The 23161-nt window shown below is 39.0% G+C and overlaps 3 protein-coding genes across 5 annotated transcripts in view; 1 reads left to right on the top strand and 2 right to left on the bottom strand.

Annotated features, from left to right (window-relative positions):
* The first annotated feature begins 12162 nt into the window (after window positions 1-12162).
* LOC109213203 (14-3-3 protein 9-like) lies at window positions 12163-17107 on the top strand. Of its 2 annotated transcripts, none has more exons than XM_019376966.1 (7): window positions 12163-12385; window positions 12994-13300; window positions 13420-13507; window positions 14804-14913; window positions 14992-15140; window positions 16614-16666; window positions 16750-17107. In XM_019376966.1, the coding sequence occupies exons 1-7, from the start codon at window positions 12322-12324 to the stop codon at window positions 16750-16752; spliced, it is 774 nt and encodes a 257-aa protein (XP_019232511.1). In that variant the 5' UTR covers window positions 12163-12321; the 3' UTR covers window positions 16753-17107. The 2 variants fall into 2 exon arrangements, with proteins under 2 accessions (XP_019232511.1, XP_019232510.1); XM_019376965.1 differs by having other exon boundaries at window positions 12164-12385; window positions 16611-16666.
* A 385-nt stretch (window positions 17108-17492) lies between these two features.
* LOC109213204 (stress protein DDR48) lies at window positions 17493-20541 on the bottom strand. Of its 2 annotated transcripts, none has more exons than XM_019376968.1 (5): window positions 20366-20541; window positions 19563-19604; window positions 19159-19465; window positions 18589-18650; window positions 17493-18505 (listed from the first exon to the last, which is right to left on the bottom strand). In XM_019376968.1, the coding sequence occupies exons 1-5, from the start codon at window positions 20498-20500 to the stop codon at window positions 17837-17839; spliced, it is 1215 nt and encodes a 404-aa protein (XP_019232513.1). In that variant the 5' UTR covers window positions 20501-20541; the 3' UTR covers window positions 17493-17836. The 2 variants fall into 2 exon arrangements, with proteins under 2 accessions (XP_019232513.1, XP_019232512.1); XM_019376967.1 differs by having other exon boundaries at window positions 18589-18656.
* Window positions 20542-21569: 1028 nt separating this feature from the next.
* The window catches only part of LOC109213206 (ketol-acid reductoisomerase, chloroplastic-like), a 5485-nt gene continuing 3893 nt past the window's right edge, over window positions 21570-23161 (bottom strand). The window contains exons 9-10 of the mRNA XM_019376969.1: window positions 22760-22915; window positions 21570-22223 (exon numbers count right to left, since the gene is read on the bottom strand). Of these exons, the coding sequence (XP_019232514.1) occupies window positions 21855-22223; window positions 22760-22915 (525 nt within the window). The 3' untranslated portion in view covers window positions 21570-21854. The remainder of the gene's footprint in view (window positions 22224-22759; window positions 22916-23161) is intronic.

Raw genomic sequence — 23161 nt, forward strand, 5'->3', positions numbered from 1 at the left:
ATGAAATGGGAGAGGGTGGTATGCCTACCACAAAATATAATGAAATGGGAGCGGGTGGTACGCCTACCACAAGATATGATGAAATGGGAGCGGGTGGTACGCCTACCATAAGGTAAATGAAATGGGAGCGGGTGACACGCCTGCCACAAGATACAGGAAATAGGATCGGGTTGCACGCCTGCAACAAGATGTGAAAATAAAGTGAAATCTGCTTTTGTTTCCTTATTCTTGTTGGTGGTTGGATTTTGATCCCTTTATAATTCTCTCGATATTTTGTTTTTACCTGTTATTCCCCGAAGCATGTTTCCCCCTCCCATCTTTATTTGTTTACTTCTGTATTTCTTTTCCGCTGTATATATTTGAACTGCACAGGTTTATGTGGTAGTCTAGTCCTAGCCTCGTCACTACTTCGCCGAGGTTAGGCTAGACACTTACCAGCACATGGGGTCGGTTGTGCTGATACTACACTCTGCACTCTTTTGTGCAGATCCCAGTGCTGTAGATTTCGGACAGTAGATCAGGTGGCTACCTTCAGTCCACACGGATATCCAAGGTAGACCTGCAGGCGTCCGCAGGCCCTGGCATCTCCTCTATCTTCTATTCCCTATTTCATTTTCCTTGTTTCAGAAACAGTGTACTGTTATTTCTTCAGACTTTGTGTGTAGTGACTCTTAGACTGTCTGTGACACTGTGACACCAGGTTTTGGGTGGTTAAGGCTTGAGAAATTGTAATAGACATAGATTCCAGATATTTCATTATTTTCTTCCGCTTAATTTAACTTTCCGCTGTTTACACGTTATCGCTTTGTGTTTGATAAAAAGGAATAAATAGATAATGAAGTAATTAGTTTTAAAGAATTAGCTTGCCTAGCTCACATTAGTAGGCGCCATCACGACTCCCGAGGTGGGAAATTCGGGTCGTGACAGAAAAAATGGCGGGTTATGCCGGGAGTACAGAGGGATTAAGACACAAGTACCTGATATCTCCAAGGACCGTTACTCCCCACAAGTTTCTAGACTTACTGCAAAATAAACAGGCAGATCAAGATTAAAAGTCTAGCAGATGGAGCTTCTACTTTTCACTTTCTATACCAGCGGTATGGGCATTTAAGGGGATTTGATGACCCAGAAAGTGGACTCTGCAGTAAGGGAAACCGATCAAAGTGGGAAACGCATAGATGTTTTGCCTTCATGGTGGCATTTTTAGGCCTCTTAGTGTTTCCAAGAGAGGACGGGAACATTGATTTGCGTGTAGCTGGAGTTGTCCATGTTTTGACTACCCAGGCCAAGAGTACCCTCGCACCCATGATCGTATCAGATATATTTCGAGCTCTCACATCTTGTAAAGCCGGAGTAAGGTTTTTTGAGGGTTGTAATCTGTTGTTGCAAATGTGGATGATCTAACACCTTTGTCACCGTCCCCGATACATGAACTACGGGTCTACGGGAAAAACCTGCATCGAAGAGTTTGGTACACGAGTGACAGGATTCGAAATGCCAGAAGGAGTCAAATATTGGATATCCCGCCTTCGTTCTATAACTCCGGATCATATAGAGTGGACATTGGGTTGACTTCCCGTTGTTGTTTACATGCCCGCCACCGGTCCCTACTTCCTGCTAATGGGTCTCCGAAGCATCCAGCCCTATGCCTCGTACCGGGTTTTGAGATAACTTGGAAGATGCCAGACAGTTCCCAGAGATAAAGATCTTAGTTCTCATGTGGTTGAAATCCGCTCCGAGGCTCAATTTCCTGAAGAAGTGGATCGCTAAATTTGGAGCGAATGCCAATATTTGGGGGCAAACACCCGAGTACGCGATTTGTCCAGGGGCGAGTTTTACCGGGTTATGTTGCTTGGTATGGGAAGAGAGTCGCGACGAATGATGAATCTGAAAGGCTGACTAAAATGCCTCATATCCAAGAGTTTGTTGACGCGTCGCAAGAACAATGGGCTTGGTTAGCCAAAGAGAATGACTACTAGACTACCATAAGCAAGCTAGATTAAATCAAAAACATCAAATTTAATAGGGGTTTGCAGGCCGATGTGGATGAAGGAGAAAAGAAAATGTTAGCCCGAGAAAATGAAGCCCTCCAAGCTCAGATCCGGAAGATGAAAATAGCCGCTGAAAACCCGGCAAGAAGCAAAAAAGACGAAAAACTCATAAGCAATTTGAGGCGAAAAGTGCATGATTATGGTTTTGATCTGGCCAAGGCCGAGGATGAATTGCAAAAGCCCGGGCAAAGTTGGCAAAGAATGCAGACGAACGGACAAGGTTTGCTTAGTAGTTAAAGCAAAGGTATGATGAAAGGGTCAAAATCTTAAGGAAAAAAACTGACTAATCTCGAGAATGAAATAGTCCAGCAAGTAAAGGATTTCAAAACAGAGAGGGATCATTGCTATACATTGATTTCCCGATTGAAAGAAGACATACAGCAATTGCAAGACCACAACCATACAAACACGCAGGTATTGGAGGCCCGGTCCCAGCAAATTGGACGCCTACACCAAAAAAAGGGTGTCATTAGAATGAGGATTAAAGATATTGTTGATTATGTCGCAATGAAGTGTAATGAATGCGAAGATATGACCAATTCTATGTTCTTTGCTGCTGTGATGACTTTTGTCCATCAGGTGATGGCTGATTTAGAGTACCTTCAAGAAGAGATTGCACGCAGGCCCGCGTAGAGACCGATTGATGTCCTGCGAGCCCCCGGAGTAGCATTGGAGGCTCTTATGTATTCCTGATTTTCTTTTGGCTTTGAGTCTGTATTTTACCTTTTTGAATGTTAGTCTTTTCCAAGTCTGTTTGTTTTTCTGTTATGAGTTTGTATGTCAGATTCTTTGTAAAAGAAAAACCCAAAAAGATTTTATTTAATGAAATATTGAAAACCCAAATTTTTTTCCTTTTATTTTGCATTCAAGTTTCCTGAACTACGTAATAATCTAATTCATGCGACGTCGTGATACGTAAGTAATCCCCATCGGATTCGATCATAGCTATAAACAATCTGAATGAAAAATAAACCAAAAAAAGAAAAAAAAGTGAAAAGAGAGGGAGAAAAGAAAAGGAAAAATTGAGTGAAACGAAAGAAAAGAATGAAGAAATAAAAGAACAAAAATAGCAAAAAGAGGAAGAAAAGAATCAGGATTTTGAAATTTGAGAAAAGAAATAGCAAAGCCGGGATGAAACACACAGTCGTTGCAAAACATTAAGAAATGTTTAACTGTTTAGGTGCATTGCATCCCCAATATGCGATTCCCTATCTGTTAAATTCTTCAAACTAACCGGTTTGTTGTGTGGCATTAAGACAGGTCCTGTTTTAGGTGGTTGGTTTTGTGGTAATCTGACTTCCCATCCTTACTTCACAAGATCCAAAGGAAAGGTTCTTATGGCCTCCGAAAGTCCTCTACCCATTATCAATCCTGTGGATAGCCCGGCATCGGCTATTCTACAGCCAGAATCAGCAGCCGCTGAAGAGAATAGGATGTTGTGTCTCCGCATATTCGAAATGTGGGACGTCTGGTCTAATGGTAGGGAACCGCCAAGTGCAATCCCTGGGTTCCCAGAGTAGATCCCAAGGTCAGGAGAGACTACCAACACCCTTGTGCCCAACCCGTTCATCGCATGCGGGTACCCTCCAATGCCGTTTAACGGTCCCAGAATGCTTTCTGTGGTTCTCCCCCAGGCGTCGGCTTCAAAGGCACTACCAGCGATGTTCTCTGCAGCACCAGTCTACACTACAGCACTACCAACTTTACCACGGCCGTATGTTGAGCCTCCAATGTTCGCCTTTCAGGGTCCACAGTTTCAACTAGAGATAACACATGTGATCCCATACTCAACTCAACCTCCGCAATGTGACTTGTCGGTGGGGCAAGAAAACGTTGTCAAGAATCCCGAGCAAGAGGAAATGGATCGGAAGATGAAGAGCCCAGAACAATATGAAAAATATACAACGTCTGAGTGGCCAAAAGAGTGTCTCATACTCTGACCTCTGTACGTTTCCTTATGTCCACTTGCCGGCTGGCTTCAAGATGCCAAAATTTGAAAAGTACGACGGGCACGGAGACCCGATCTCTCATCTGAAATGATATTGTAACCAGCTGAGGGCTGTTGGTGGAAAAGAGGAGCTGCTAATGGCCTATTTTGGAGAAAGTCTCACCAGATTTGCTTCCGAGTGGTACATCAATCAAGAAATCACCCATTGGCACGTGTTGGACGATTTGGCCCGAGATTTTGTCCGCCAGTTCCAATATAATGTGGACATCGCTCCCGACAGAAACTTTTTGTCCAATTTAAAAAAAAAATAGCAGAAAGCTTCCGTGAATATGCTGTCAGATGGCGCGAGCAAGCCGCCAGGGTAAAGCCTCCAATGGACGAAGCTAAAATGGTTACGGCCTTTCTACAGGCCTAAGAGGCGGACTACTTCTGGAACATGATGTCCGCTATGGGTAAGCTGTTCGCTGAGGCTATCAAAATTAGGGAAATGATTGAAAACGGTTTAAAAACAGGTCGAATCTTGAGTCATGCTGCTTTTAAGGGCCACATCACAGGCTGCTCAAAATGGTTCGGAGGGTTTGATGAACAGAAATGGGAGTGAAGAGGGAGCCATGATGGTTTCAAGCTCGAGGGGGGCCCGCAGGTCATTCAGCCAATCATATGTGTTTCCTAAGGTCCCACCACACTATTATCCCTTTCAAGATGCTGCTTATGCCGTGGCACCGCCTCCCTATACGGTGATGAGCACGCAACCTTACACGCGGCCATAGCATTATACACAAAATCGAGCTCCACCTCCCAGGAATGCCCATCTTTACCAAGCTCCATATAATCCCCAACCAAATGTCCCCCAGTACAATCCTCGCCCAAGAGAGACTTTTAGAAAGAATCAGTTCACCCCTATTGGTGAATCGTATTCAAGCTTGTTCCAAAAGCTAATCAGGCTAGATCTGTTGCAGCTAGTGGACCCGAACCAGCCGAACCCCGAGTCCCCCTCGCACCGAGCTGATGCTATATGTGAATACCACTCTACAGTAGTGGGACATAGTACGGAGGACTGATGGACCTTCAAGAGGGCAGTTGAAAACTTGATTGAAGCTGAAAGAATCGTTCTTCGGGACGAAAAGGCTCCTAATGTGATGAACAATCAGTTCCCTGCTCACAACACCGGGCCAATAGTCAGAATGATTTGTGAATATGAAGAATTTGATCCGGCACTGAAGGCCATTTCAGCCATTGCCGAGGCAGAAAAAAAGCCAAAAGATGGTCGGCCTAAAAGTTCCCCCATCAGACAGGAGTCTCGGTAGCCAGTCTTGCTAACCTTTCTGCGTCCGATTTATCTCAGGGTGTGATCCAGATGTTTTACTTTATTGTCTTACTTTCCGATGTAAACCTTCTATCTTTAAAATTCAAATAAAAATCAAAATAAAAAAATCAAATGAAATTAATATTTCATTGTCCAGGAATGTCTCTTTTCTTAATTTTGTCACTTCTCTTATTACTTTTTTCAGTTCTGTTAAATGCATATTTCAATAACATGACATACTTGCGGACTTCATGCCCAGATCCTAAAACACTGTCTGACTTTGAAATAATGAATCAAGAATTAGAATGCAATAAAAATAGGTTTAAGGAAATAAAAAAAAGAATTGGAACAACTAAAGGAAAATTGGCTCCAGATTGGAAAGATCCATACATGGTAACAAGAGTACTGCCAAAGAGAGTGTTGTACCTGGGAAACATCGAAGGAAATGTCCCTGAAAGTACTGTCAATGCAGGGGCAGTCAACAGGTACTATGTTTGATCCTCTATATAGCATTAATGCTCCGATTGGGATGAGGAAGGCTTTCTTTCTCGCTATCCAAATACTATTAACCATTTTGCCAACCCTTTGAGCCGGTTACCTTCCTTTGATTATCCTCTTTGGAACCTGAAAGCATTATTGAAAAAAAAAAGAAAAAAAAAAGAGAGAGACAGAAAGAAAATGAAAAAAAAGGGAAAAAGGAAAGGAAAAAGAAAGAGAAAAGAAAACAAAATAGAAGAAAAAGCAAAAGAAAAGAAAATCAAAAACAAAGTTCCTTGAACTACATTCGACTTGATTCCGAAAGGATACGTAGGTAGCCTCTCTCTAGGGCTCAGTCACACCAAAATAAAAATCCACATTTCCCCAAAGTTGAAACTGGGGCAGAAGTTACAATGATTCGGCGATTCGCCCAAAGGGTCCCAAAGTTGTAATTCTATCCAAATCCTTTTCACCCAAACCCTTTTCAAAGTCCTTCCGATCAATCAATGAGAATGTTCAAGAAATGGGAGGATATAGTTACTTGGATCTGATGCATTCAAATGAGAGAAATAAAATGAGAGAGTCTTGTTGGTGAAAACCCTAACGGGCACCATAAGGCGATGATAAGCAGAGAAATGGAAAATGAGAGTATCTTGTTAGTGAAAACTCGCAAAGAGCACTATAAGGCGATGGTGAGAAGAGAAATGAAAGAGGTCAGCCGGTGAAAACTTGCATAGGGCGCCACTGATCGTAAAAAGGATCCTCATAGCCATCGGCGTCGATAGAGTCCTTACAAGGTTTCTCGATTTTGAGGCAAAAGTTGTGATGAATTTCTGAGAGTCAGACTGCTTACACGGATCAAGCATCCTGTCCAAAAGGCATGTCATGTTTTTTGAAGTCCGCATGTACTCCAGATAAGTCCTTCTTTCCTTTCCCCGAAAGGGATACCTCTTGTCTAAATTCGTTTGTCCATTCCATTGTTTGTTTTTTCTTTGAATCCCTTTTAGTCTAATGCAAAAAGGCACCCAGCCTCGTCAGGGGCATCAAATCGACCTCGACTGGCCATGGCAGCCGATGCTTCAAAATCAAAAATCTTGGAAGGAGAAAATCAAATTGAAGTGCCTATAAAGGCAAACGAAGTTGAAAAGGTTGAGTCCCACGTGGCTAACCGTCTTGGCAAGGTTGGAAAAGCCAAGATACCCCAAATGCTCTGAATTTAAAGTTGGAAGAAAGAAGCTAGAAATAAAAGGCCTATGAAGGCGAAATAAAGTTGGAAAAGGTTGAGTCCCACGTGACTAGCTGTTGCAGGAAAGTTTGAGAAGCCAAAGTTCCCCAATGCTCCGAAGTTAAAAATTGGAGAAAAAAAAGACAAATCAGAAGTGAAAGGCCTACAAAGGCAAAATAAAGTCGAAAAGGTTGATTCCCACGCGACCACCCGTCATGGCAGGGTTTGGCAAAACCAAAAGTTTCTCCGGGGCCAGAAATGAAATCGGTGTTCAGGAAACAACCAGTTGTAGTGAAGTTATCGTCAAAGAAGCCGGCCAAGATGAAGTGATTGAAACACTCAAGCCGAAAAACCAACCACTGTTTCAAATTAATAATTGTTCTTTGTTTGAAAATAGAAAACGGGTGCAATCCAAAAGCAACCTTGCAAGAAGCAGGTGCAACCAAAAGAAACTGCACAAGGGCTAAAAAAAGCTTTGCAGTAACAACCCCAAAAAGGAAGTTTTCTCCATATTCTTTCCCGCATTTTACTCATTCTCTTTATTAAAAAAAAAGAAGAAAAAGTTCAAAATCATGGTAGTATAGGGTCTCCAATCCCTAGATGCGTTTTTCAACATAGGTTCTCCACTCCCTAGTTGATTTTTATTTTAGACATAGGGTCTCCACTCCCTAGTTGATTTTTATTTTAGACATAGGGTCTCCACTCCCTAGTCGCTTTTCCAACATAGGGTCTCCACTCTTGAGTTAATATTTATTTTAGACATAGGGTCTCCACTCCCTAGTCGCTTTTCCAACGTAGGGTCTCCACTCCCTAGTTGATTTTTATTTTAGACATAGGGTCTTCACTCCCTAGTCTCCTTTCCAACATAGGGTCTCCACTCCCTAGTTGATGATTTTCCAACATAGGATCTTCACTCCCTAGTTGATGCCAACATATGTTCTCCACTCCCTAGTTGATGATTTTCCAACATAGGGTCTCCACTCCTTAGTTGATGATTTTCTAACATAGGGTCTCCACTCCCTAGTTGATGCCAACATAGGTTCTCCACTCCCTAGTTGCTGATTTTCCAGCATAGGGTCTCCACTCCCTAGTTGATGATTTTCCAACATAGGGTCTCCACTCTCTAGTTGATGCCAACATAGGGTCTCCACTCTCTAGTTGATGATTTTCCAACATAGGGTCTCCACTACCTAGTTGATGATTTTCCAACATAGGGTCTCCCCTCCCTAGTTGATGATTTTCCAACATAGGGTCTCCACTCCCTAGTCTCTTTTCCAACATAGGGTCTCCACTCCCTAGTTGATGATTTTTAGATATAGGGTCTCCACTCCCTAGTTGCTTTTCCAACATAGGGTCTCCACTCCCTTGTTAATTTTTATTTTAGACATAGGGTCTCCACTCCCTAGTCGCTTTTCCAACATAGGGCCTCTACTCCCTAGTTGATTTTATTTTTAGGCATAAGTCTCCACTCCCTAGTCTCTTTTCCAACATAGTGTCTCCACTCCCTAGTTTACTTTATTTTAGACATAGGGTATCCACTCCCTAGTATCTTTTCCAATATAGGGTCTGCACTCCCTAGTTGATGAGTTTATTTTAGACATAGGGTCTCCACTCCCTAGTCTCTTTTTCACGGGGTACATCATTCCCACCCTTTTTTTTATTGCTTTCAATAATGAAGTAGTATAGAGTTTTGTTACAAATAACTCACAAAATTTTTCTAGTGAAAACTGAGGCAGAAAAATTTCGTTCGTTCGTTTGTTTTGGTGCCTGAGCAGGCTATTCCTCGAGGCACAGGGTTCGAGATGACCAAAAGAAGAAGTCTCAATCCAAAATAAAGAAAAGAAAAAGAAAAGAAGTGAACTCAAAGTGCAGAAGCGGAGAAAAGATGTGAACTGCTCAAGACATGATTGAAGTCACAAGCTTTGCATGTCCCGCCTTGATCCGAAAAGCTGAAGAAGAATGAACCAGCAGTTGCAGCTAACAAGCATCAAGATTCAGATCAGAGTCTGTGTGAAGAACCAACCAAGACTTAAGATCAAGCTTCAAAAGACTCATAGATAGGAATCTTGTAACTCATAGCTGGTAGGCTTAGTTAGTTTCTTTTTCATTTTGATTTTGGTGTAATAAGGAGCTCAACAAGCAGTAAACAGCAGCAACATCGGTGAAATAATAGTTTCACGGTAGTCCCAGCTACCAAAACTTCCAGAACTATACCGACCTAATTCCTTTATAGACAAGGATATGTAGGCAACCTTTGAAGCAGGTTCGGTCAAGCTTTTTCAAAATGCTTTCCATGGAATATCAAACGGGCAAAAATTTGTTCATCATTGCTCACTTTATCTTCGCCCGAAAACTCTTCATGTTTCCGAGTAAAGAGGGGCAGCTGTGAGCACCTAATTTTTGCCCCACATAGGAAATTACTCCCAAATATTCAAAAATAGTTTTAGTGACTTTTGTAAAATTTTAGGAATTTTTATTTTTATTTGTTTGGTATTAATTTGCACTTTTAGCATGTTTTAGTAGCATTTCAAATCACGAAAATGATCAAAAATATTTTCTCTTTTGCTTTTTGCATTTTTAGATTTTTACTTGCATTATTAACATTTAATTTGCATTAATTAAAATACAAAAATACTTTAGTTTATTTTACATTTTAGGTTCAAATTAATTAATTGACCATAAAATCGGAACTGGGCTAAAACAATTCCAAAGTGGCCCAATTTTCGCCCCAATCCACTCTCCTCCACCCAACCCACGACCCGCCTGGCCCAAATTCTTTTCATTAAACTTATTCCCCTCACCCTTTCACTTAGAGATCAGACCCTTCCCTATTTGGAAACTCTAGAGCCAGCCATTCCCACCCTTCAACTCCACATGACAAAATCTCCATATCTCAGCCACACGCCATCAAAAAATCGGCGACACCATACACAACACACACACATAGAAGTAGAGATGAAAGATCATATCCCCTCCCTTTAACCTAAAACCCTAGCCGCCGTTTCCTTTCTCACCTCTCATTCTGACCTTCCTGGTCCATTCACACACACATTTGAAGAACAAACAAGCACAAAGAAGGATCAAAAACAAATTCGAAGTTCAAAAGTTAAAAGAAAAAAGTGAAACAAGAGCTTTCAAAAAATGGATTAAGAGGATTTTCTATAGGGATTTCAATTTCTGTCATTTGAAGTACTTTCCTGGGACTCTCACGGTTTAGGTGGGGTTGAGGATACTATGTTTCGGCTGCTACTTCTTTCATGCTCGCTTCTGAACTCCATCAGCTCTATTGTGGCCTTTATTTGGCCATTGATATTTGTTAGATTGATTCCTGTGCGTTAGATATGTACCTAAATTTTACTTTTCTTCCAGACCTGTTATAATATGAGAACGTATTTGCCTTCGGTTTGTCTCTACTATTTGTTTGGATTTATTGACTTCGATTTTAGTTGAGACTTAAAAACAAATGATATCTAGTCTACTGTGAAGCCATAACAGTTCTCTGAATTTTTATTTTTTTATTTTTATTTTTTTTATTTATATTTATAATGGTTTGGAGTTATTAACTTTTACTTAGTTTTAGCATAAGAAATAAAATGCTCATGGAATCAGTAGAACCTATTTACAGATCGGGTATGACTTTTGAATATAATCAGTTTATTCAATTTGATTTCAAGATATTTTAGCATCAGATTTTCGAAAAAGAGTGAAAGAATACGAGTCAAAATTAGGCATTTAGCATAAATGGTGTAAAATGGTCATCTTGTTAAAGGTTTGATTACAGAAAAAGCTGGGTATTTAAATTCAATCCTAATTTAGCCTTGTATTCCTTTGTGCCAAGTTCATCATTGCTGTATTTGAAAGTTAGTGCATGATGCCTATCCTTTATTTAATACCTTACTCATTTCGCCTCATTTGTTGGTTCATGGGGGAAACCATTTCTGTTTTTTTTAGCGTACCTTATTCCATGACGCTTTCATTTTTGGCGAGGCAATTTAGTGCTCTTTTGTTAATTCATCTTCTGATAGCGGGGATTTGGGGGAAGGCATGGCAGTGTTTGGACGAAAGTAATGGGTGCATATGTTAATTCGGTTGGCAAATGTGTTAAATTTGGGCAAAATTAATGCACTATTTGATATTATTTGGTCCACATGTCAATAAGGCTACAAATTAGTCCACTTTTCCAAACTGATTTGCTTCACTTTTTCACAACAATCTCAAATTAGTTTAGGAAATAATTCAAACATCGTAGCTTGCTTTAGGCGCGTTAATTAAATAAATCATCGTCACTATGGGTACGGTTCCTGTGGCATAGCCATGATACGTAATCCCCAATACGAGTGTGCGTTTCACGTGACTCGACCATAACTTCAAACAATAATAAAATAAACATGTTGTAGATCGTGGGTACGGTTCCCGGGACGCGATTCGCAACGTGTACAAAAACAATGCGCGACATCGCGACTTGTTCAAACAAATTCTATAAATGATTAAAAGCGGTTAAAGGTTAAAAACGCACAATAGGTTTAAAACTTGTAATAAAACAGATAATTAGGCCGATTATTAATAGTTGAGCGACCGTGCTAAAACCACGAAACTCGGGAGTGCCTCACACCTTCTCCCGGGTTAACAGAATTCCTTACCCGGTCTTCAGTGTTCGTAGACCGTAAATAAAAGTCAAACTTTCTCGATTTGGGAGTTAAAATAAACAGGTGACTTGGGACACCATAAATTATTCCAAGTGGCGACTCTAAAAATAAATAACTAATCTCATTTCGAATAATGTCACTTAAATTGAAAAAACCTTTCTATCCCCTCAAAAAAAAAAAAAAAAGAGGTGTGACAACTGAAATTCCTACAAAGCAGATGGTGGACCCAAAACTCTCAGCTTTGTTCAAATTAATCTCAAACAATGAATTTTTACTTATTGTATCAGTTTTACATTATTTTGTCTCCTTTTCTTTGAGGTTTCTTTTCATTCTTTTTTTCCACTAACAGAAAATCCAATCCTAACATAGATTACGATGAAAATGTGCTAGCCTTCATCCTAATTACTCATTACAAATTAAGTTATTTTGTGAAAGAAAAATAAATTGTTGGGGTTAAATTGTAGATGGGAAAAGAGTTCAAGTAAGAAAAGTGCATTTATTCTCTCAAGAAGCCCTCCCTTTGATATTTTCACTCTCTGTCTGACTGCTGAAAAATCGTTGTCCACTAAGAACATTTGTCAGTGCCACAGAACCAAAAAAGAAAAAGGGTGAAAAGTTCTTCCCTTTTTCAACACACAGAAGAAAATCGTCAGAGAGAGAGATCGGAAATGGGTGAACGTGAGAATTTCGTATACATCGCTAAGCTTGCTGAGCAAGCTGAACGCTACGATGGTTAGGGTTTCATTCCTCTCTTTTTTTCCTGTCAGCATGTAAAATTAAGCATTTTTTAGATCTTAATATGGTTAGATCTCTGTTAAATTCTATGCTCTTAAAACTTACTGCTTAAGTAAAGTAATTGTGTTTTCGCTTATTAAGAAAAAGCTTCATAATCGAAAAAAAAATTCAGTGCTTCGACATTTCAAGTTTCAGTAAGCTGCTACTGTTGGTGTATTAGAAGAATTTGCAGTTTGGACAATTTTTAGAAAAATTTTATATTTTACTGATAAAAAAGCTTTTGCATCAGAAAAGGATCTTGTGTTTGGATAATAGTAGTTTTTCTGAAGTTCCGCAGGTGGAGGATGATTTTTTTTTTTTTTGGTTTGGAAAACTTAACCGAATTCCAAAATCCTTTTTTTCTCATTATGTTAAGAACTTCGACTAGTGAATGAATTTTTCCTTCACTAAGCCGTTCAGAACAGATTCTATATCTATTCTGTGGCCGACTGGATTTGCTTATTTATCCCGTACTCTTTTTGTAATCTCTCAGCGATGACAATGGAATTAGGATTTCATTTTCTAGGCAGTTGGTTGATATGTAATACTTAGAGAATATGTTACAGAGATGGTCGATGCAATGAAGAATGTTGCAAATATGGATGTTGAATTGACGGTGGAGGAGAGGAATTTGTTTTCTGTTGGTTATAAGAATGTGGTAGGGGCTAGGAGAGCATCGTGGAGGATCTTGTCTTCCATCGAGCAGAAGGAAGAGTCTAGAGGAAATGAGCAGAATGTGAAGCGGATCAAGGAGTACCAGCAAAAAGTGGAGTCAGAGCTCACCGACATTTGCAATAATATCATGACCGTGATTGATGAGCATCTAATTCCATCATGTACTTCAGGAGAATCAACTGTGTTTTACTACAAAATGTGAGGCCCTTGTATTTTATAGTTTGTTTTGAGTCAGAAATGTTGAGTTTGGTGTTTAGAAAGTTCAGAACATCATAGGTTGTTCATTTTTGTTTAGTTCGTTTAATCTTTTGGTGCAGGAAAGGGGATTATTATCGATACCTTGCAGAGTTCAAAACTGGGAATGACAAGAAAGAGGTTTCTGATCTGTCTTTAAAAGCATATCAGGTATTCAGTTACTTAAATGTGTAAGAAGAAAATTATACTGTTTTTATAAAGAAGAATACAATGATACATATTGTCTGTTGCCTGTGATCTTCCTCTTATTTCTTGGTTGATTCCTTCTTAGTGAGTGCCAGCATCCTTATCTAAAAGTAAGTGCTAGCATATGCTCTGCTCGATTGCTCCATGTCTGATTACTTAAATTGAGGCTATTCACTCTCTAGATATAGGCATAGCTTTTATATTTGAAACTGTCTAAATATTCATTCTGATTGAAGATCGAGTTCTTTACGCAAAAGAGAAGATTTCAAAAGGTTGATTCGGTGGAGTGGGAAAAGTCGGAGATTTCGAATTGGAAGGATAGTTTTTTAACTGTATTGCTTATGTTGAACTGTAGTACGCGTGAGAAAGATCCTGTCTTGGAAAGAATCCCGCTTAAGATGGTCAATTACTTTTGGTATGTCTTATTAAAATGTGATCCACGACTGTTATTCATCGAAACATTTTACCTCTAATCCTATCTGACGAAAGATAAGCAATGGCTGGCATGCTCGATGTGAGTGCTATCTTCATTTTGGAACACTTCACTGCAATTCTGAAGCTCCTAAGAAGGTTTTTGGAGTGGAGATTTGGTTGTTATTGAATGGTTGATGTTTAGCTTCATGATTTGCTAAAGAAGAATTTGATACAGTGGATAACTTTTTTATGAATGAAAACTGTTATCGAGGTTTGGCTGTGGTAATTTCCTTGAATAATTTTACTGGATTAGTTTGCATTTATTGTTTGTTGGTTTTCAACCAATCCTTTTAACTTCTAAGATGCATGGCAGTGGACATAAATGTTAACATCTGCATGCTAGCTGATAACGATGTAGCTAACAAATACAGACTATAAGATTGATATACCCATGATCTATTGGTTATATCCTATGGAGCATCAGTCTTTTGCCACAATGCCACTTGTACCAGGGCTCCTTAGTGTATTATTTTTGTTTTCTTTCAGCTTCATGATGCAGCACATGGCATAAACATGATGTTTAAGTGTACAACAAATTTCTTATTTTTCTTGTAACATCTACTAATTTGTGTCAACTACCACATTGTGTGCCCCGATTTGGTTACTTGGATGTTGGGAAGTAAAAGGCTTTTCGCGTATGAAATTTGATTGTTAATGTGATGTAGGGCCTCTCTCCTTGTCATTTTCTTCCATTCCCCACTCTTCATGTTACATGTGTAGTGATTGTATTTGCTTTCTAACATGTATCTACTTCAACTTATTGTTCGTTCTAAACCTTGTGTGCAGACAGCTACAACTACTGCGGAGGCTGAATTATCAACTACTCATCCCATTCGGCTGGGTTTGGCTTTAAATTTCTCTGTTTTCTACTATGAGATAATGAACTCCCCTGAAAGGTTTGTGTGGTTTTCATTAATTGAAGTCTACTCGCAACATGTTTTTCATCTCAGTTGATTAGAATCTGTTTTCATCAGGGCATGCCACCTGGCTAAGCAGGCTTTTGATGAAGCAATAGCGGAGCTGGATGCCCTTAATGAGGACTCCTACAAAGATAGCACCTTGATTATGCAGCTTTTGAGGGACAATCTCACCTTGTGGACTTCTGACATTCCAGAGGATGCAGGTATGTGCAAGCATATTCTCAAGGTTGCTTTGGTGTTTGCATAATCTACTAGTTGCTGGTTCATTAACTTTCTACGTGCTCTATTCTCCTCGTAGTTGCTACGGTAAACTTGAGTCGTCATGGGTGCTAAGTTGCCTATCACAGATGAGAGATATGCTCTGAACGAATTAGTTGATCTATTCCGAGCTTTAGATGGTATTTAGCATGGAATGCACTGTACTGTTAACACATTATTTTCGGGAATTAAAACACTAAGGGGCAAAAAGAAGAGTTGTACACGTCCTTTTCGTAGGGAGAAGAGAAAAATCGGGCAGAAAATACTTAATAGTTGGAGATTTTTTTTCTTGTTCATACAGTGTATTATCAACCGTTGGATTATTATTAAGAAAGGATCTGCCCAAATCTGCCTCCCCCCCCCCCCCCCCCTTTTTTTTTAAATATATTTATTTGCTTTCTGGAGGTCAAGCATTAGGGTTGTAGGATAGTGGGTAGTAGAGCTTTCCTTACTTCATACCCGGGGTGAGGCGGGGTTGGATTAGGGCTGATCTTAGATGGCTTGCAGTTTATGTTGAGTCCACACTATCCTTGTTGTTTATCTTAGCCCCGGGCCTTAGGTACTGGTTACTGTTATTGCATGTCATTTATCTTTTGGTTGTTATGCTTCTGTTACCATTACGGTTTCTTCTGGAGTTACTAATGAGTTTATTTCTGTCTTTCTGAGCCGAGGGTCTATCGGAAACAGCCTCTCTGCCCTATCGGGGTAGGGGTAAGGTCTGCGTACACATTATCCTCCCCAAACCCCACTTTGTGGGATTTTACTGGGTAGTTGTTGTTGTTGTTTTTAGGGTGAAGTTAAGATTACTTAAACTAGCAGGTAAAGACTTTTGACCTTCTTGAATTCATTGGTTGTATTCTTTAAGGTTCATTCAGACAGCTGCTCCTATTGTATTTGGGACATTAGAGAAAATTGACATTTCTGGTTATTTGCGCACTTCAAGGCTCGTTTCCAGTTAGAAATTGTTCCCTTTAAAAAGGTTTATGATCTCAATGTAACAGATAGTTTGAAACCCACAGGGGTTGGCCTGGTGGCAATAGACTTGAGCCTTGGGGTTTGCTCCCTTTCAAGGTCTCAAGTTCGAAACCCACTGGGTGCAAACAATTTCTGAGGGCCATCGGACCGGGTAAAACTTGAATTAACCGTGGTGCACTTGCGGGAAACTCCTTGCTGAGGGCCTGTGCACCCCCGGGATTAGTCGAGTCTCTTAGAGACTCGGACACCCGGTGCAAAATAAAAAAAAAATGTAACAGATAGTTTGAGTTGACAAGGCTATAACAAAGGTGCCCTCTGTGACACTACAACAATGCAACCAAATTGGATATATTTCGTTCTTTGTTACCATCAAGAGGAAACTTACCATTCTGATATATCATATTATTGTTAAAAATTCTCTCTTTTTCCTTTCTGAATAGAAGATGCCCAAAGGGGAGATGCTGCAAACAAAGCGAGTGGAGTTGAGGATGCGGAGGTGGGTTCTTTATACATCTTTGTCTATTTTTTGGTAATAATGTAGTTTCCCTACTCATTCTAAATTTTGGTGTGCACTTGCAGTGATGGGCAAACAAGTAGAACCTACCATCTGTGTGTTGCAGAGGGGAGGATGATGGTTCATCCAGGCGATTGTTTGTTTAGTCCTAATAGATACTTTGTTTCGCCTACGGGTGCATCTTGCTGGAGATTGTTTTCACATTAGTCGGATGTCATATTTACAGTGAATTGTTTGAGTCATTATAAATGATTGGTTTGGTCTCTAGCTGGTTTTATTTTTCAGATGACAGCCGCAGCTGAATGGAGGATATCAGCTGTGTTTGTCTCTTAAAACTTTATGATCCATCCTGAGTTTTGGTAGTTCGTACCTCTCACATTTAGTTTTAAAGATATAAGCCATTGGGGTGGAGATAATTGAGAAGGTGTCTGCATCTCACTCTTTATATCAAGAATTACACTGCTTTCTATGTGTTGTTAAAAATCCCTAACTTTTGGAATTTTTTTGAACATTTGCTTTCAAAATGATAAAATCCGATGTTTATAATTTAGTAATAAAGTGACAAATATGAAACGAAAAAAGAAAAGTTCACTGAGCTTTTGGCTTGGGTTGACCATATTTGCTTACATAAGTAACTAACTGAATACTGTTCGTTCTAGACTCCGTGTAACAAAAATCTCTTTAGAGTGATGACGAGCAATCAGTGCATGTTCTTTTGACAATCTAACATAGACCCATTCCAAAAGTTTGTTTTCTTTATTTATTTTCCTTTTGGAAATGCTAGTAGTGCTCTTTGTGCAGTAGAATTCCAGTTTATCAAAACTTGATGGTTCTCTGTCGGGAACAAGAGGATGAGGTATTTTGGCATACACCAGAATAGTTTTATTAGGCGTGGGGAAACGTTCTCTCTCTCACACACACTGTTCTTACCACACATTTCCTTTCAGACTAAACAATATTGCAAATACTGGGTTAGCCATCAGATTTTGCAAATTTCGAACTTCGGTAATCCACGGCCAAAATGCGCCCACTAAGCAACATCAGCACAAAACTGCTTAATAAGCAACATAAACAGTACAGTGCATCTTCACAAGGTGTCCCGTTTAAACTGTAAATTTAAGACAAAAATCCAAAAACACCTCTCAAGATACTCTACTGCTTAGAAACTCTAGACTTCTTTTTAAGCACAGTAGTAACATATTCTGTCATGATTCTTCTCTTCACACTCCTGCCTCTCTTAGAAACACCAACAACATCATCACCTTGAGTAGAACCACCATTTCCATCACGTCCAACAACATCACCTTGAGTAGAACCACCATATCCATCACGTCCAACAACATCACCTTGAGTAGAAACACCATATTCATTAAGTCCAACATTAGTAGAACCACCACATCCATTACGTCCAACAGCATCACCTTGAGTAGAACCACCACATCCATCACGCCCAACAACATCAACTTGAGTAGAACCACCATATCCATCATGTCCAACATCAGTACCTTGAGTAGAACCACCATGTCCATCATGTCCATCATGTCCAACAACATCACCTTGAGCAGAAACACCATATCCATCAAGTCCAACATTAGTAACTTTAGTAGAACCACCATATCCATCACGTCCAACAGCATCACCTTGAGTAGAACCACCATATCCATCACGCCCAACAACATCACCTTGAGTAGAACCACCATATCCATCTCGCCCAACATCAGCACCTTGAGTAGAACCATCATATCCATCACGTCCAACAACATCATCTTGAGTAGAACCACCATATCCATCTCGTTCAATATTAGTACCTTGCGTAGCAACCTGAAGGACCAAATCATGTAAAAAAATTAAAACTATAAGAACATCGATACATTAATACATAAAATTTTTGGGGAAGTAGTCACCTCAGTAATAGTTGACTGCTTTGTCAAGTTAATACTTAACCCTTCATCAGCAGCTTGACTTCCTGTTACTTCATTTGTGCCAGAATTACCCACATATCAGTGTAAAAAATTTCTGAGAATATTAACTTTATTAATCCATTTTACTAAATTAATTAGAGGATTAGAATAGTCACGTCAGTTTTCCGGCCAAAATTTGTATCTTCCGGTCACTTTTATCTTTTTTTATGTCAACTAGGTTTTACTAAAATGACTTTTGTGTCACCAAAAAAAAAAGGTGACTTTTGTGTTACAAAACTTAACTTGAATGAGCATTGGTGAAATTTATCCCAAAGCAATCCAGTAAAATGTGTTAGAAATGGGAAAAACATTGTACCACACAATTTGCATTTGCTTGCCACTCTTAAAATTCAATTGCCATGGTTGTCAATCAATCAATCAACTATATATGCATCAATCACTACTACTTGTATCTACAATTTGGAATTCTATTTCATTTGAATAATTCTGGTAAAAATCTTATGCAACAACGAAATTAGAGAAATCAGTACATCTTTTTCTAGCGGATCGAACCTTCTTTGTCAGTTGGTGGCAGCATAATATTCGGCACTGAGGAAGCTGAAGCATCATTGTTGGTCTTCTTCTTCTTCTTCTTCTTCTTCTCGTGGCAGTGATTTGAGTAGTCTCTAACAACTCCATCAGCAGAGAAACAAATGGTTTGAAGAGAGGCGACACAGCACTCTTGCCAGTTGAGTTGAGTTAGGTCTTTGATTGCTTCATCAACAGAAACAACCGCTTCTTCTGATGATATTTCCTCTTGTAATGTGGAGCGACTAAGGTCCATTAACTCCATTGTTTTCACCGCCTCAATCAGAACGTTCTGTGTAAACAATTAGAAACAGAATTTGACAAGGTAAGTAAACATTAATTAGCTATAATAATAAAAATCGGAACGCTGTGAGCTACGATTTTTTTACCTTTGTAGTCTCCATTTTTTTGAATCCGTGCATGCTAATGATCTGCAAAAATAATCAATATATACAGAAAAGGGTTAAGCACAGATTTATATATCTGGAATATTCTCATTGCACAAGGAACAGAGATTCAGCACAGATTGATAATACATTTTAGAAATTGGCAGTTTCAAGCATCAAAACAACTCTACAAACAAATTAAGAACAAATTTGCTTTTAAAATTCACATTATTGAGCTCCGATTAAAAGCAAGTAGGCGAGATTCTCACCTCCGAGTATGAAATTTACATAAACAGCAAAACAGTAAAGAAATACTTACTGTATATAACAAGCAGATCTATGCAGATTTTATAACGATTTTGAAATACTGAACGACAAAAATATTATAATAACAGTCAAGGAATCGATCGGAACTGCATCTAATTCACAAATACAATACACTGTAGAGTAGAGTAATCTCAGTATATATACAGATTGATAACCAGTTCAGATTGATAACGCATTTATAGAAATTAGCAGTTTCAAGCATCAAAACGACGACAAACACTATAAACAAAATCACATTATTAAGCTCAGAATACATAAAAACAAGTAGGAGAGACGCCACAGAGTATGAAATTTAGGTAATACAGCGAAACAGTGAAGAAGTGCTTTAAAACAAGCAGATGTTAGGTTATTTGATCAACGATCTTTAAAATACTGAACGACAGAGAAAATTATAGTCAAGCAAATCGATCGGAAACGCATATAATTCACTATAAACTACACGGTAAATTCAGAGAGGAATTAAGAACAGAGAGAGATACCTCCTTGAGATTAGCGATATTGAGATCATCGAGTTGCTTGTGACTGTGAATAATATCCAGGTAATTCTCTAAGCTTATCTTCTTCTTCTGTGTTTTCCCGCTCATCGTTCTACCTCCATTTCCACTCATTTCCATCTCTCTCTGTTTCTCCGTGTGATTTTGCGTGTGTTTGTGAAAGTTTTGAAATTTTGAGCGTATGCGGGATATTTATATAGGAGTACTAGTGAGAGAATGTTAACACGTTAAAAGCATTTTGGGGTCCACTTTCCCGCCACTGCTGTGGAAGTAAAGTAGTAAACACAATCCAGTTTCTTTTTTTTTTTCCCAACATTATTATAATCCAACTCATAAGGTTTGTGTTTACCATTATTTGGTGGTAAAATTAAAATAGAAAGGAAATATCTATAAATTTAATGGATGTAAGCTTCGCAACAGTAATCTTACTTGTGGATCGGTATATTATACTTATTTTTCTTATTTTAATTTTCTCGTAACCATTAGAATATTCAATTAAAAGATTCAATATTTATCCTTTCATTACATGATATTGCCCAAAAAAAAAGAGGTGGCAGATGTAGCTTATTAGCTACAAATTCAATGGAACTCAATATTTTTGACGAAACTTATATTTTGAACCCATAATTCCAAAAGAATAATAACGTTAGAGCTGAGGGAGCATCATTCAATTACAAATATCAATACTGGTATAAGAACCGAGGGATGGAAGTAGCCCTTCCCTTTACCTTTCCACTTAAATATCAAGCTTTAATTAGCAACACGATTAGAACTCGTGACATACACCTATTACACATTTTGTGCCTTATTTCTTTACCGTTGAACCAAATCCCTGGACCACCATTTTCTCTGTTCTCCGTGGAAATATGCCAAAGTCTTCGGCATAAAGAGAAAAGAATCAGATCTAGTGTTCAGTTTGCTTGTAAGCGGACAATCCAGGTATCTACTGCACGCAACTTTTGTCCTTGCTAAGTTGTAGCAAGTTGCCTGCCAAGCACGAAGACTAGCACTATTGCCTATTGGAACAATGCTGATGGCTTCCATCACCTCGAGAAAAAATAACAGATTGCAGAGGTAAAAAAAAAGAAGAAAAACAAGAACAAATTCGATCATTGTTCACAACGACACCCTGTTCATACAACTAGACTTAAACCTTTTATTTCGGAAAATATTGCTGAGGCTAAAGAGATACTGAGCAGAGTTATTATTAACGTTGATATGCAAAAGCTACATAAAAATCCGAAGTACAGAGATCATATAGTTTGACAACCACAAAAGAAAAGGTTGAATTTTTTTATAAATTACCAATAGAAATATGTTTAATTAGACCTTACCCTCCAAAATTCACAGCATACAGAATGATTCGCCTCTAAAAAAGCTCAACTAAATTACACATAACCTCCTAACTCAGAGCCTTACTCCTTCCAATTCCACAGAAATAATAACTTTCTCAAGATGAGTGATACAAGGAATTTTAATTGCCAGTTTGTCTGAGCTCAGGACGGACAAAGTCAGCATCTGCAGGAACTGAAATGTCAACTGTTGGCCGTAATTGGGCACAAACTTCAATAGCTTCGTGCACAGGATCACATACGAAATTGGTCATAAGATCCATATTGATGGGAGCGTTAATGTCGACTGCCACCAATGCCTGCTGGGTGAGGTTGTAATCAAATCGAGGGGCCCACTTCCTAGATCCTAAACGTGCTGTTGTTGAGCAATTGTCAACCATGAATGACACTCCACGTGCATGCATGAAAGGATTCAGAGAATCAACTGACTCGATGACGCTTTCATTTATGATCTCCGAGTAAGAATGGCCTTTCTTCCTCAGAATCTCTATCTGTTTACATTTGATAAAGATCAAAACGTTAGGTGACAAAGATCTGTCACATAATAGGGGCATATCTCTTTGCTTTTTCTTTTTAGACATTAAGGTAAGTTCCCATATCTTTCTCGACTGAGCTTTCAGGTTGTTTTTATTTTTTAGCACTTCAGGAAGCTTTCTGCAAGAGGACACCTGTACGAGTTTTGCGAAAACCTCGAGCAAAATTTTGCTTCCAGAAAGCTGAACTTCATCAAACAAGACCGAGATGCTCTCAAACTTAGCTAACACCATAGGTGTTGAACATCCATGTACCATTATCATATTCAGAAGGAGAAAGAAGCAAAAAGAGTAAACCAGAATAAACAGAAAAAAGAAATGAAAATAAATTGAGAGGAAGGTAAAAAGGGCTTGTAGCTAAAAAGAGAGCAGATAAGAGAAGGGTTTTAAGGAGATATACGTCAACAGCAGCTCAAAATACACACAGCAAGACGTCCTTTTACGGCTCAATCATAAAAATAAAATTAAACACATGGATGAAATAAAAAGCAAACCTGAGCCATCATCAATGCGACGTAGACACCAGCAGTGAAAGGATACAGAGGACCCAGATCACCAGATGGTCGTGTTGCACGAACACGCTCACCAACTTTCCACATCCTTGTCTGGTCTATTTTGCCCATTGGGAAAGCTGGTAATCCTTCTTTCTCCTGTATGTACAGAAAAAGAAGGTTAATAATCTTCATCTGATAATCAGTATTTGAGTTTTCCAAAATGCTGCAGAAGCCCTTGTATAATTAGGTTTCACCACAAGGATACACAATTTCGTCGTGTGATCAAACAAAAATGTAGGGGAAAAGCACCAAAAGCTAAGTAGTACAGGCAGTACAATCTAGATGGAAATTAAAAATTAATCCGCCTCCACTATTCTCATCATCGGTGGGATTATTTTTTTT

Source organism: Nicotiana attenuata, unplaced genomic scaffold (assembly GCF_001879085.1).
Source record: "Nicotiana attenuata strain UT unplaced genomic scaffold, NIATTr2, whole genome shotgun sequence".
NCBI classification, from domain to species: Eukaryota; Viridiplantae; Streptophyta; class Magnoliopsida; order Solanales; family Solanaceae; genus Nicotiana; species Nicotiana attenuata.